This window comes from Oncorhynchus keta, chromosome 25 (genome assembly GCF_023373465.1).
Source record: "Oncorhynchus keta strain PuntledgeMale-10-30-2019 chromosome 25, Oket_V2, whole genome shotgun sequence".
NCBI classification, from domain to species: domain Eukaryota; kingdom Metazoa; phylum Chordata; class Actinopteri; order Salmoniformes; family Salmonidae; genus Oncorhynchus; species Oncorhynchus keta.
In genome coordinates, this window is record NC_068445.1 from 37089775 (window position 1) to 37101971 (window position 12197).

General features: G+C 41.1%; 1 protein-coding gene and 1 long non-coding RNA gene across 6 annotated transcripts; one reads left to right on the plus strand and one right to left on the minus strand.

Moving 5' to 3' along the window:
* The first annotated feature begins 643 nt into the window (after positions 1-643).
* LOC118377174 (sin3 histone deacetylase corepressor complex component SDS3-like) lies at positions 644-11983 on the plus strand. Of its 3 annotated transcripts, XM_035764022.2 has the most exons (12): positions 1237-1359; positions 1615-1660; positions 2713-2782; positions 2934-2989; positions 4795-4866; positions 5253-5272; positions 5659-5815; positions 7933-8028; positions 8272-8358; positions 8563-8668; positions 10301-10385; positions 11149-11983. In XM_035764022.2, exons 1-12 carry the CDS (start codon positions 1252-1254, stop codon positions 11245-11247), a joined length of 1002 nt encoding a protein of 333 aa, XP_035619915.1. In that variant the 5' UTR covers positions 1237-1251; the 3' UTR covers positions 11248-11983. The 3 variants fall into 3 exon arrangements, with proteins under 3 accessions (XP_035619917.1, XP_035619915.1, XP_035619918.1); XM_035764024.2 differs by lacking the exons at positions 1237-1359; positions 1615-1660 and adding an exon at positions 644-868; XM_035764025.1 differs by lacking the exons at positions 1237-1359; positions 1615-1660 and adding an exon at positions 1667-2509.
* Positions 6879-7478, minus strand: LOC127911746 (uncharacterized). Of its 3 annotated transcripts, none has more exons than XR_008079191.1 (3): positions 7326-7478; positions 7056-7217; positions 6879-7001 (listed from the first exon to the last, which is right to left on the minus strand). It is a non-coding gene; the product is annotated as an uncharacterized LOC127911746 (long non-coding RNA). The 3 variants fall into 3 exon arrangements; XR_008079190.1 differs by having other exon boundaries at positions 7056-7244; XR_008079192.1 differs by having other exon boundaries at positions 7056-7271.
* Positions 11984-12197: the final 214 nt, after the last annotated feature.

The window sequence follows — 12197 nt, forward strand, 5'->3', positions numbered from 1 at the left end:
AATGGATATTCTGTGTTTGGGGTCCCCATGGTTTTGTCAAGGTATATGTCGGTGTATGTGTGATGACCGCAAAAAACGAACAACCCTACTCAGCAACTATTTCGAATACCCAGGTTTAGGGATATTAATAGCTTAGTGTCTATACGGTTATGTGAACGTGAGGGACGTAAATATTTTCAAGACATGCACTTTACCCCGATAGCCATTATGTTATGATTGACCCAGCGCAGGGTCAATTCGTAACAAAATCGGGGCTAGTAAATCAACATGTGGCAAATATTGGCACTCAATTTAAACCCTTTGCTGTTGGGAATTAGCTGACTGGTCAAATAAGAAACAACGGTTTACTAATATGAAGTGAATGGTTGTCCGGCATGTGCAATTCTGTATAGCATTTAATTGCAAACTTATTTGATACAAATCGCTGAAAATATTTTGCTCTACACAAGGGCTGACCTCGAAATGCCTAATTAGACTGCTAAAATATAGTGAAGATACTGGTAACTAACCCTGTTTCATGGAAAAACGCTATTTAATTTATACTATTACATTGGTGTATGCATGACACAAAGATGTGATAAAATTACTATTAAAAAGAATCTCTACAGTTTTGTTTTAAATATTTTGGTCAGGCGCAATAACGGCCATCTTACTTCTCATGGGGTCTTAACAGATGTAGGCGCTGTTTTGTTCTGAACTGCAAATTCCAAATCGATTGTTTATCTAACGTTTGTTTACATTTTTACTTGCCATCAAATGGCTTCTACTTTACTATCACCGATGGTAGATTATTACAATGATGAAGAAGAACTTGATAGTGTGGACGACGACGATGATCGAAGCTTCAGGGGAAGAGACTCGGAAGAAGGTAGGTTCGCCAATGTAGCACATTTTGTTAGCTAGCTACTCTTGTGATATTTGCTAATAAACGTTGTTAGTTTTCTCAAATAGTCTCCTAAAACTAGTGTGACCTTTGCACATTTTTTAAATGTTTTTATTATTTTTTTAAAAAGAATGAATCCATCCCCATTGAAGAGTAAAGTTTGCGCCAGTTTGGGTAACTAACGCTAGTTTGCCAGCGTTGAATTAACACAGGTTTCTATAATCCAGCTTGTTGTTCGCAGGAGTTCAATCATGAGTCCAAACTGTTAAAAACGAGAGTTTCTATTGGACAAATTCAGATAGGTCCCGCCCCTTTTCGTTTGGTTGTAATGAATACGCCCCTGGCAGGAAAGCTACCTGTTAGTGCAGATGGGTGGACAAGTTCATTATCTTTTTCAACTTTCATGTTTAGCGGTCAAGCCCGGCTTTACTTTTATACAGCAACACGTTGTCAAGTGGTGGACAGACAGAGCTAACGTAATATATATATATAAGAGAGAGAAAGTGGTCTTTGTAACCGTGCATTGGACTTGGAGTCTCGATTTTGGAGTTAAATTCGTAACAAACAGGCAGGCAGTCATTCTCAGTAAAACATTTGTAATGGTTGACAGGTGGCGAGAAAGACTCATTTGCTTTAACACCAATATGATTTCAGTGATTGGCCTTTTCTAACACAGTCTTGCCACTGTTGGTGTGAAGTATAAGAAACTATATTTGATTTTGTAATTTCAGCTCTCCTTACATGTCCAGTTAACTTTGAGGCCAGCCATTTCATTGGGTACGTGCGTAGATGAAGGTGGTTTGTTGGGATTTAGCTAAATTAGGTTTTAAGGCCGCGCGCTGATGCAGGCTATTTCCAAATGTCACGTTGCATTTGTGCTGTTAACTTTGGTTATAGCTACAGATTTAAGCAATGACCCTTTACTCATGTTACCTGTATTTGATGGAGAGTTGTGTTAGTCTTGTCAATGCTAAGTCAACCATTCACTGGTGTTGTAACTAGCTAGCAAGCGTTAACGTTACGCCGCTAGCTAACGTTAGCTACCATCAGCTGACAGGTCACCGGCAAAACATGCTTTGGCGCTGGCAAACTCAGTAGCTAACGAGCTAGTCAGGTATCTAAAATAGGTACCCAACTACGTATTCTCATGCAGGTCACGCAGAGATTGCATCTAGCTAACAACATTTGAAACCGGTTCAATTGCCAAGTCTTGAATTAGCCGTTGCTAATAGCTAAATTGGCTAGCTTGACAAATCGCTCTCGTATTTGGCTTCATCAATTTGCTACGCGTTAGCAACGGAGCAAATGTTAGGCACTCAATGTAAACCCATTTGTTGCGAATTAGCTGGCTGGTCAAATAAGAAACGACTGTTTACTAATCTGGAGTCACTGCCCGGTCTGTGCAATTCTGGTTAACATTTAATTGCTAACTTTTTTTGATAGAAATGAGCAAGCCTGTTAGCTAAACGCTTAGTTAGCTAGCTTGCCATCTTGCGTGTGGCTACTTTAGCCTACGACATAACATTTCGCATTTATCAGACGACCTTGTTTTACTTTGTTAGTTTATTTTTGTATAAGTCTAAAGGGAAATGGCTGGTAACGCACTCATTGGGGATCCAAATAAAGGTAACTTGACGTAGTAGCTACATCAATCCTACTACTGTTTCCAGCTTTCCTAAAATTAGAAATTATTGACTTGCTATTGAACAAATTGTTCTGAAAATGTTTTCTTGGCATATGCCCTATGTCATATGATATTGGTGAACTGTTAGCCTACTTACTGACGTCCGCCATTTTTCTCTTTTTTTTTTTCCTTCTCCCTCTTTCAGACACAGAAGATGCCAGTGAAACTGACCTGGCGAAACATGATGAGGATGACTATGTGGAAATCAAAGAACAGTGAGTGTTGTCCACCAATTGCACAGTTACACTGGATAGAATATATGTTTACTTGGATGACATGGGATGTTCAAAATGTAGCCTGATCTTGAAGGACTACATTTACAGATTTAGTAGTTGGTTGGAATAATCATGTTTTATTTGGTTTCAGGATGTACCAAGACAAGCTGGCATCATTGAAAAGGCAGTTGACGCAACTCCAAGAGGGTAGTGTCACTGTTTCCAATTATCCTCACTGCATTTATGAATTAGGCCTATCCTATAATCAGTTCATTATCCTCTTTGCATTCAATCAATGTGATTATCAATGTCATGAATTCCTCCGCGTGCATAAGTAGAACTGAGCAGACCTATCATTTTGCACAACTGTTATGATGGATCCTCAGAGGTGGTGCTCTTTGCTTTCAGAGATTGGTTGGATAAGAAGTTAGGCATACAGTTGAAGTTGGAAGTTACACTTGTTTTTCAACCACTCCACAAATGTCTTGTTAATAAACTATAGTTTTGGCAAGTCGTTTAGGACATTTACTTTGCATGACAAGTAATTTTCCAACAATTGTTTACAGACAGATGATTTCACTTATAAAACTATCACAATTCCAGTGGGTCAGAAGTTTACATACACTAAGTTGACTACCTTTAAACAGCTTGGGAAATTCCAGAAAATGATGTAATATGCTAATTGGCATAATTTGTCAATTGGAGGTTTACTACCTGTAGATGTATTTCAAGGCCTACCTTCAAACTCAGTGCCACTTTGCTTGACATCATGGGAAAATCAAAATAAATCAGACAAGACCTCAAATAAATTGTAGACCTCCACAAGCCTAGTTCATCCTTGGGAGCAATTTCCAAACGCCTGAAGGTACGACATTCATCTGTACAAACAATAGTATGCAGTTAAACACCATGGGACCCCGCAGCTGTCATATTGCTCAGGAATGAGACACTTTCTGTCTCCTAGAGATGAATGTACTTTGGTGTGAAAAATGTATATCGATCCCAGAACAGCAAAGGAACTTGTGTAGATGAGGAAACGGGTACAGAAGTATCTATAACCACAGTAAACAAAGTCCTATATCGACATAAGCTGAAAGGCTGTTCAGCAGGGAAGGAGGCACTGCTCCAAAACTGCCATAAAATTGCCAGACAATGGTTTGCAAACTGCACATGGGGACAGAGATCATACTTTTTGGAGAAATGTCCTCTAGTCTGATGAAACAAAAATAGAACTGTTTGGCCATAATGACCATCGTTATGTTTGGAGGAAAATGGGGAGGGTTGCAAGCTGAAGAACACCATCCCAACTGTGAAGCATGGGGGTGGCAGCAGCTTGTTGTGGGGTGCTTTGCTACATAAGGGACAGGTGCACTTCACAAAATGGATGGCTTCATGAAGAATTAAAATTATGTGGATATATTGAAGCAACATCACTCAGGAATTTAAAGCTTGGTTGCAAATGGGTCTTTTCAAATGGCCAATGACCCCAAGCATACTTCCAAAGTTGTGGCAAAATGGCTTAAGGACAAGGTCAAGGTATTGGAGTGGCCATCCCAAAGCCCTGACCTCAATCCCATAAAAAATATGTGGGCAGAACTGAAAAAACATGTGCGAGCAAGGAGGCCTACAAACCTGACTCAATTACACCAGCTCTGTCAGGAGGAATGGGCCAAAATAACCCAATTTATTATGGGATGCATGTAGAAGGCTACCCAAAACGTTTGACCCAAGTTTAAAGAATTTAATGGCAATGCTACCAAATACGAATTGAGTGTATGTACACTTCTGACCCACTGGGAATGTGATGAAAGGAATAATTCTCTCTACTATTATTCTGACATTTCACATTCCTAAAATAAAGTGGTGATCCTAACTGACCTAAAACAGGAAATTCTTACTAGGATTAAATGTCAGAAATGATGAAACAGAGTTTAAATGTATTTGGCCTAGGTGTATGTAAACTTCTGACTTCAAATGTATATGCTGTGTTTTAATTAAACTCTTCCCTGCAGGAACACTTCAGGAGTACCAGAAGAGAATGAAGAAGCTGGACCAACAATACAAGGAGAGAGTCCGCAATGCTGGTAAGAAAATGGCACTGTTGTGGAATAGGATCACTGTGCTCATCCCTAAATGGCTCCCTATATAGTACACTACCTTTTGGACCAGGGCCCATAAGGCGTAGGGTGCCATTTGGGATACACTCAGTCACCATTAAGTTGTTGCCACATGGAGAGACCTCATTCTGTGTCATTTGAACTTGAACACCCAAAGTGTGTGCTGCATTTTTGAGGGAGCCAGCTTGTCAGCATTTACTGCAGCATTTATTCCTGCTGTGTACATGATGAATAAAAACACTATTTTGTGGTTGTTGGTTTTGTGCTTAAAGTCAATGTGACAGCCAGGGATGAACTGACAATGCAGTCAACATGAGCGTTAACATTGTAATTTGTCTGTTTCTTTCTTATAGATCTCTTTCTCCAACTTGAGGTAAGAGATGTTTTGATATTATTACCTAACATGGAAATTCAACTGAATCCTTCACCTGCGAATTATTGCATTTTTTAAATGTATTTTATGGCCTTTCGACACAATCTCTGGTTCCTTCTCTCTCTGGTTCCTTCTCTCTCTGCTTCCTTCTCTCTCTGGTTCCTTCTCTCTCTGGTTCCTTCTCTCTCTGGTTCCTTCTCTCTCTGCTTCCTTCTCTCTCTGGTTCCTTCTCTCTCTGGTTCCTTCTCTCTCTGGTTCCTTCTCTCTCTGGTTCCTTCTCTCTCTGCTTCCTTCTCTCTCTGCTTCCTTCTCTCTCTGCTTCCTTCTCTCTCTGCTTCCTTCTCTCTCTGCTTCCTTCTCTCTCTGGTTCCTTCTCTCGCTCTCAGACAGAACAGGTGGAGAGGAACTACATCAAAGAGAAGAAGGCGGCAGTGAAAGAGTTTGACGATAAGAAGGTGGAGCTGAAGGAAAACTTAATTGCTGAGCTAGAGGAGAAGAAGAAGATGATAGAGAATGAGAAATTAACAATGGAGCTGACAGGCGGTAGGAGAATCACTGAGACCTGTCTCCCTCCCTCATCTCACCCTGGGGGGGGGGGGGTAAAAAAATACTGATGGGTGATGTTGGTTTTTGCTGAGGAAGAAGACTATGTAGGATAACTTATTTTATCCTCAGTGGAAGTGTTTTGGAGATGGAGTTTCTTAGCTCATCTTATATCTCACAACCTTCATACTAACAAGGGCTCAAAGTCTTCGATACATTGTTTTCACTCTCTAACTTGCAGATTTCCATGCTAATCATTCAATTGAAGATCTCCGTTTCAGTGCAGTGATGTTATTTTAACCTATAAGGTCATATACATACACATATTGGCCAGTTTATTATGTACACCACCCAGTTCACACACATAGTTTGTGCCTATATAAAGCAGGCATTCAGTTACTGTTTCATTGAACATTAGAATGGGCAAAACGAGTGACCTAAGAGACTTTGGTGGTTTGTTCGCTGGTTCCAGTATCTCAGAAACAGACGGCCTCCTGGGCTTTTCACACACGGCAGTGTCTAGGGTTTACTGAGACAACACGGCAAGAATCGTGAAATCTAACAGGCGTGCCACAAATGGGCAAATCACGGCGCAGAATGGCTTCTCAGTAAGCACAACTCATCGGTCCTTGTCACAGATGAGCTATTGTAGCAGACGACCGCACCGGTTCCACTCCTATCAGCTGGAGGCATGCAATCACCAACACTGGACAATTGAGTGGAAAAACATTGCCTGGTCCAACGAATCCTGGTTCCTATTGGCATACAGATGGCAGTCAGGGTTTGGAGTAAGCATTATGAGTCCATGGCCCCATCCTGCCTGGTGTCAATAGAGGCTGGTGGTGTAATGGTGTGGGGAATGTTTTCCTGGCACACGTTAGGTCTCTTGATACCAACTGAGCAACATTTCCATGCCCAGGTTGTTCTGGAGGCAAAGAGGGGTCTGACCCTGTACTAGAACTGCACTGTTGAATCGTGTGTGTGTGTGTGTGTGTGTGTTTGTGTGTGTGCACACTGAGTATACCAAACATTGGGATAATCTCCATAATATGGAGTTGGCCCATGTTGACTCCAATGCTTCCCACAGTTGTCAAGTTGGCTGGATGTCCTTTGGGTGGTGGACCATTCTTGTTAAAACCCAGCAGTGTTGCAGTTCTTGACACACTCAAACGAGTGTGCCTGGCACCTACTACCATACCCTGTTCAAAGACACCTACTACCATACCCTGTTCAAAGGCACCTACTACCATACCCTGTTCAAAGGCACCTACTACCATACCCTGTTCAAAGGCACCTACTACCATACCCTGTTCAAAGGCACCTACTACCATACCCTGTTCAAAGGCACCTACTACCATACCCTGTTCAAAGGCACCTACTACCATACCCTGTTCAAAGGCACCTACTACCATACCCTGTTCAAAGGCACCTACTACCATACCCTGTTCAAAGGCACCTACTACCATACCCTGTTCAAAGGCACCTACTACCATATCCTGTTCAAAGGCACCTACTACCATATCCTGTTCAAAGGCACCTACTACCATACCCTGTTCAAAGGCACTTAAATATTTTGTCCTGCCCATTCACCCTCTGAATGGCACACGTACAATCCATGCCTCAGGCTTAAAAATCCTTCTTTAACCTGTCTCCTCCCCTTAATCTACACTGATTTGAAGTGGATTTAACAGTTGACCAATAAGGGACATAAGATTCACCTGGTTAGTCTGTCATGGAAAGAGCAGGTGTTTTCTTTTTAACTTTTTAATTTAACTAGGCTTGTCCGTTAAGATCAAAATGTTATTTACAATGACGGCCAAACCCAGACGATGCTGGGCCAATTTTGCACCGTCTTATGGGACTCCCAATCACGTCCGGTTGTGATACAGCCTGGATACAGCCTTAGACCGCTGCGCCACTCGGGAGCCCCAAGTTTTGTATACTCGGTGTACATGTACCAATATAGCTTTTCTCTGTGTTATACCCACATGAGTGTCACCCATATAGTTATTAGAATGTACATTCCCATTGAAGTGCTCTGACAGGTGGACAAGCAGTAATATTTCTACAGTGTCGGGTGCATGGCGGTAAGCTCATTCCATATTACCCCTGTGTAGATTCCATGGAGGTGAAACCCATCATGACCCGGAAGTTAAGGAGGCGGCCCAACGATCCAGTCCCCATTCCAGACAAGCGGAGGAAACCTGCACCTGATATCCTTTACTAGAAGTCCAATCACTCTGTCTGTCTTGTCTACAACAGTGTTGATCCATGTTAGACACTGTCCAGCTTCAAAGAATCTCGTCTTGACTGATTAGTTACATTTCACTTTTTCATCTTCACAGGGTTAAAACTTACCAGATACAGTTTTTACCCCTTCACAGAAATATATATATATACATATATACACACAAATGATGATTTGATTAAGGCGAGTTGTCCTTAACGATCCACACCTCAGCTTAACTATTTGCTAACCGATGACCAGATCCTGGAAGATCTGCGAATACTGAACAAGCAGCTGAAATCCCCTAAGCGTCCAGGTATGTGAGCAGTCCAGTTTTTACAACTGTTAGAATTGTTTTGTTTCAGTCTAAATGCCATCAAGCCAAAATGAGGATGAATCAAGTTATTATACATGTTAATTTTATTTACATTAAACATCATGAACTACCAGCGTTTTTAGTAAATTAACTATTTACATTGAAATTACTTTAGTTTTTCTCACGCCATGTTTTCTCCCCCAGTGTCTCCGTCGTCTCCAGACCAAATGCCCACCATTCCAATGGAGGCCCCCTCACAGCGCTATGAGGCCCGCATTGAAGAGGGAAAGCTGTACTACGACAAGAGATGGTACATGCACACTATCTTTTTCATTTGGTTGATTCGACCATTTAAAAAAAACAAAAAAAAACAATTTTTAAACACAGCAAAAAGGGGGAATTTTGTTCTTTTATTGTCTGCTGTTGTGGTTTATCGCTGTTTTAATAGGATTGGTCTAAATATAAGATCCACTGAACTGATTCCCTATAATATAATACCTAGTGTTTTAATTCATGATGCGCTTGACTTTTATTAGCCACTAGATGGCGCCACAGCCGTGTAAATCCTCATGCTCTACTTACTGAAGAATTCTTGGCTTTGCTCATATGTCTGTTTTTTTTAAGACTTCAAAAACAAGATTCAAGAAATGGAAATCATGTTTGTAGTATGTTTATAGTAACATTCCCTCTGGCCAATAGGTCATATTTCATATAAACCAATGGGTGGCTGGAATGTTAGCCAGGCAAGCTCATACTACCTGTCACCATGAAATTACATTACATCGCTATCATGAGGATGGAACATGGGTTTTGGCATACAGAGCAGTATGCCATTTGGTGATAGTTCCATAGGCTGACAGAAATGACAGTGTTTGCTTGGATGGGATAATCTGTCCTCTCAGGCCCTTTGGGTAAAGAGTAGCTCTCTGCATAGGACATCACGCACCAATGAATAATTCCTTTTGAAGAGTGGAAAATGTGAAATGTGCTCCTCTGTGATGTTAAAAATGGCTTTCCATGACTTTCATGTAGCCTTTGATCAATTCTGAAGTGAGAGAGGGGATCTCAGTTGAGTGAAGTGTTCGCTGCTATCGTTCTCACTCCCACAGTCTCACCAGACCTAGGATAAGAAAGGCTGAGGGGAGAGGATGGTGAAGACTCAGCAGCCATGGTTGAAACCACATGTGTTCTTCTCCTTTCTCCCGGTAAATGATGTTTCATCTAATGCGCTTGCCTGAAAGCAAGACAGCTGAAGCAAGCGGACATATTTTCTTCAATAAAGAAATAAACCTTTTACTGATTCTGTCTGTTCCAGCTTGTCACTCCTTTTCACTTACTTCAGGGACTCTCTCCTCAGCCACAATCAAAGACTACCTGCCTTTTGGCCATTTTGTTTCTCTCTCCATTACAGCATTGTCAGATTATCTATTATAACCTTTAAGGGATTGTGTGCTCAAGAGGATATTGTCCTATAGGTTTCGAAGTCCTTATCTGAGTGGACTGATTCCTGGGGCGGCAGGTAGCCTAGTGGTTAGAGCGTTGGGCTAGTAACCGAAAGGTTGCTAGGTCAAATCCCTGAGTTGACAGATTAAAAATCTGGCAGTTAACCCACTGTTCCCCGGTAGACTGTCATTGTAAATAAGAATTTGTTCTTAACTGACTTGCCTAGTTAAATAGAAGTAATTCCTTCTCGTACCCCTCACTTAATGCCAGATAACTGATCCTGTTATACTAAATGAGCTACATGTAATATTTTCTAGGTCATGGTTTCAATAGGACAGTGCTAAGAAATTCGTACAGACTGCAATTTAAGATAATTATCACAAACCACCAAGCATTCATTTTCCAGGATGTGAGGAAGTTTTGTGTTGCTAATGTTTTGTGCTATTTGTAGTTTAAAAAATATATATATTCAAAAAATAACTTGTGGCTTTCCCATCAGGTATCATAAGAGCCAGGCCATCCACCTGGAGTCCAAGGAGAACACCAAGATCAGCTGTGTCATCAGCTCAGTGGGAACAAATGAGGTGGGTTTCAGTTCTCATTTCCACAGCTCGATGCTTGTACCACTTAAATCCATTATATATTAGATGGATCCATGACTTGCTAGTATAGAGTTATAGTGGTCGTAGTAGTCTGTCCAAAGTGCAGTGTAAGTATTGTATGGTGGTGTTTTTTTAAACTTATCCAACCAGGCAATTCAATTAAGAACAAATTCTTATTTCCAAGATGGCCTGGCAAAAGGCCTCCTTTGGGGACGGGCTTAAAGATGAAATGACAAAACGGACAACAGACGGCAGCATACATACAACAGCAAACTGTCTGAAGTAAAACGACATGCTTTCTTACATAAGGCTACGCAAACTAGTGACATGGGGTGACAACCAGGAACAACTACATGTCTCAACAACCAGTTAATCTATTTGTCCTTTGAACTCCTCCAGGGACAATAGTTCCTGGAGTTTTGGGTTGGCTTGGCGGGAATTCCAACACCAGGTGGCTAAGTAAAAGGGCCATTTTTCCATGCTCTGTTCTAATTTTTGGGGCTCTTAGCATAAAACAAGATTGAGATCTTAGCTTGTATGTGTTTTCATTTCGAGCTGGAAGAGAGGATGGAAAAAATGGTAGTTTTCCTAAAATGTCCTGATATGTTTAATACAGTATATAACTTGTGGAATGTTCTTTTGATATGTTTTGGAACTCCTGATATGATGAGCACCATGCTTTTATTATATAGAGGCTCTTTTGTAAATGACCATAATGAGTCCTATTGGTTGTGTTTCCCCTCAGATCTGGGTGAGGAAGACCAGCGACAGCACCAAGATGAGGATCTACCTGGGACAGCTACAAAGAGGGGCGTTTATCATCCGACGACGGTCGGCAGCGTAGAAACAACACCCTTCACACTTTCTCTTCATCCATCCATCCATTCCTTCCATTTTGTACATGCAGTATGTTGCTCCCCCCTCCCTCACGTGGCTCTCTCCCTCATCCCTACTGTGTGCTTGGAGGAAGTCTTCTCAATAACTTCCTGGTGTTTCAATCAATCAGGACCACAGGAGGGGAAGAACGACGCTTTCTGTCAGTGTCTTTTTAGACATCACCAAGCACACGTGGAAGCCTTTCTCCTTGCAAGTTTTTGCTCAAATAGCCCTTTAGGCAGTTGAGTAGAAGTGCAAAGACTGGATAGCCTCGGTATAGCAAATGTTGTCATAGCTACACTATACCTTGTCATAGGCTTAGTGAAATGATTTCCATTTTGCTTACGCCATCCAATGCTCTCAGATCTCCACAAGTGCTTAGGGGCTGAAGGTCGGTGTTTTGATTAGTCTTCCTTTATATACACCTAACTTGGTTCTGTAACAGTTTCAGTCAGCTGTGCCACTCAGCTTAAATCACATGTCATCTTTCTTCATCATGACATTGTGTGGTATTGTTTTTTCTGGTCAATTAACATTTTATCTTTTTTTCAGAATATATTGGATAGACTTTTAAGGTTTTAATTTTGTATCTGTATTATTGACATTAAATGAGTTCAGTTAAACCAAAATGTTGAATACATCTGACGTGTCTAAACTGGTTTTGCACATGGGAGGAAGATGAACATGAACCATTTTATATTTGATCGTTTTCTTGTGCGTTTCATTTATTAAATGTGTTACACTGAAACTGACAAAAGGCAGTAAGATACCAGCCACCACTGATCTATCTTTCAGGGCGGGTTTTACCAGAGCCCTATAGCCCCTGGTCAAAAGTAGTGCACTAGAAAGGGAATAGGGTGCCATTTGGGACATATACATGTTGCACTCTGAAATAATCTCCACCTCTTAGTAACATCC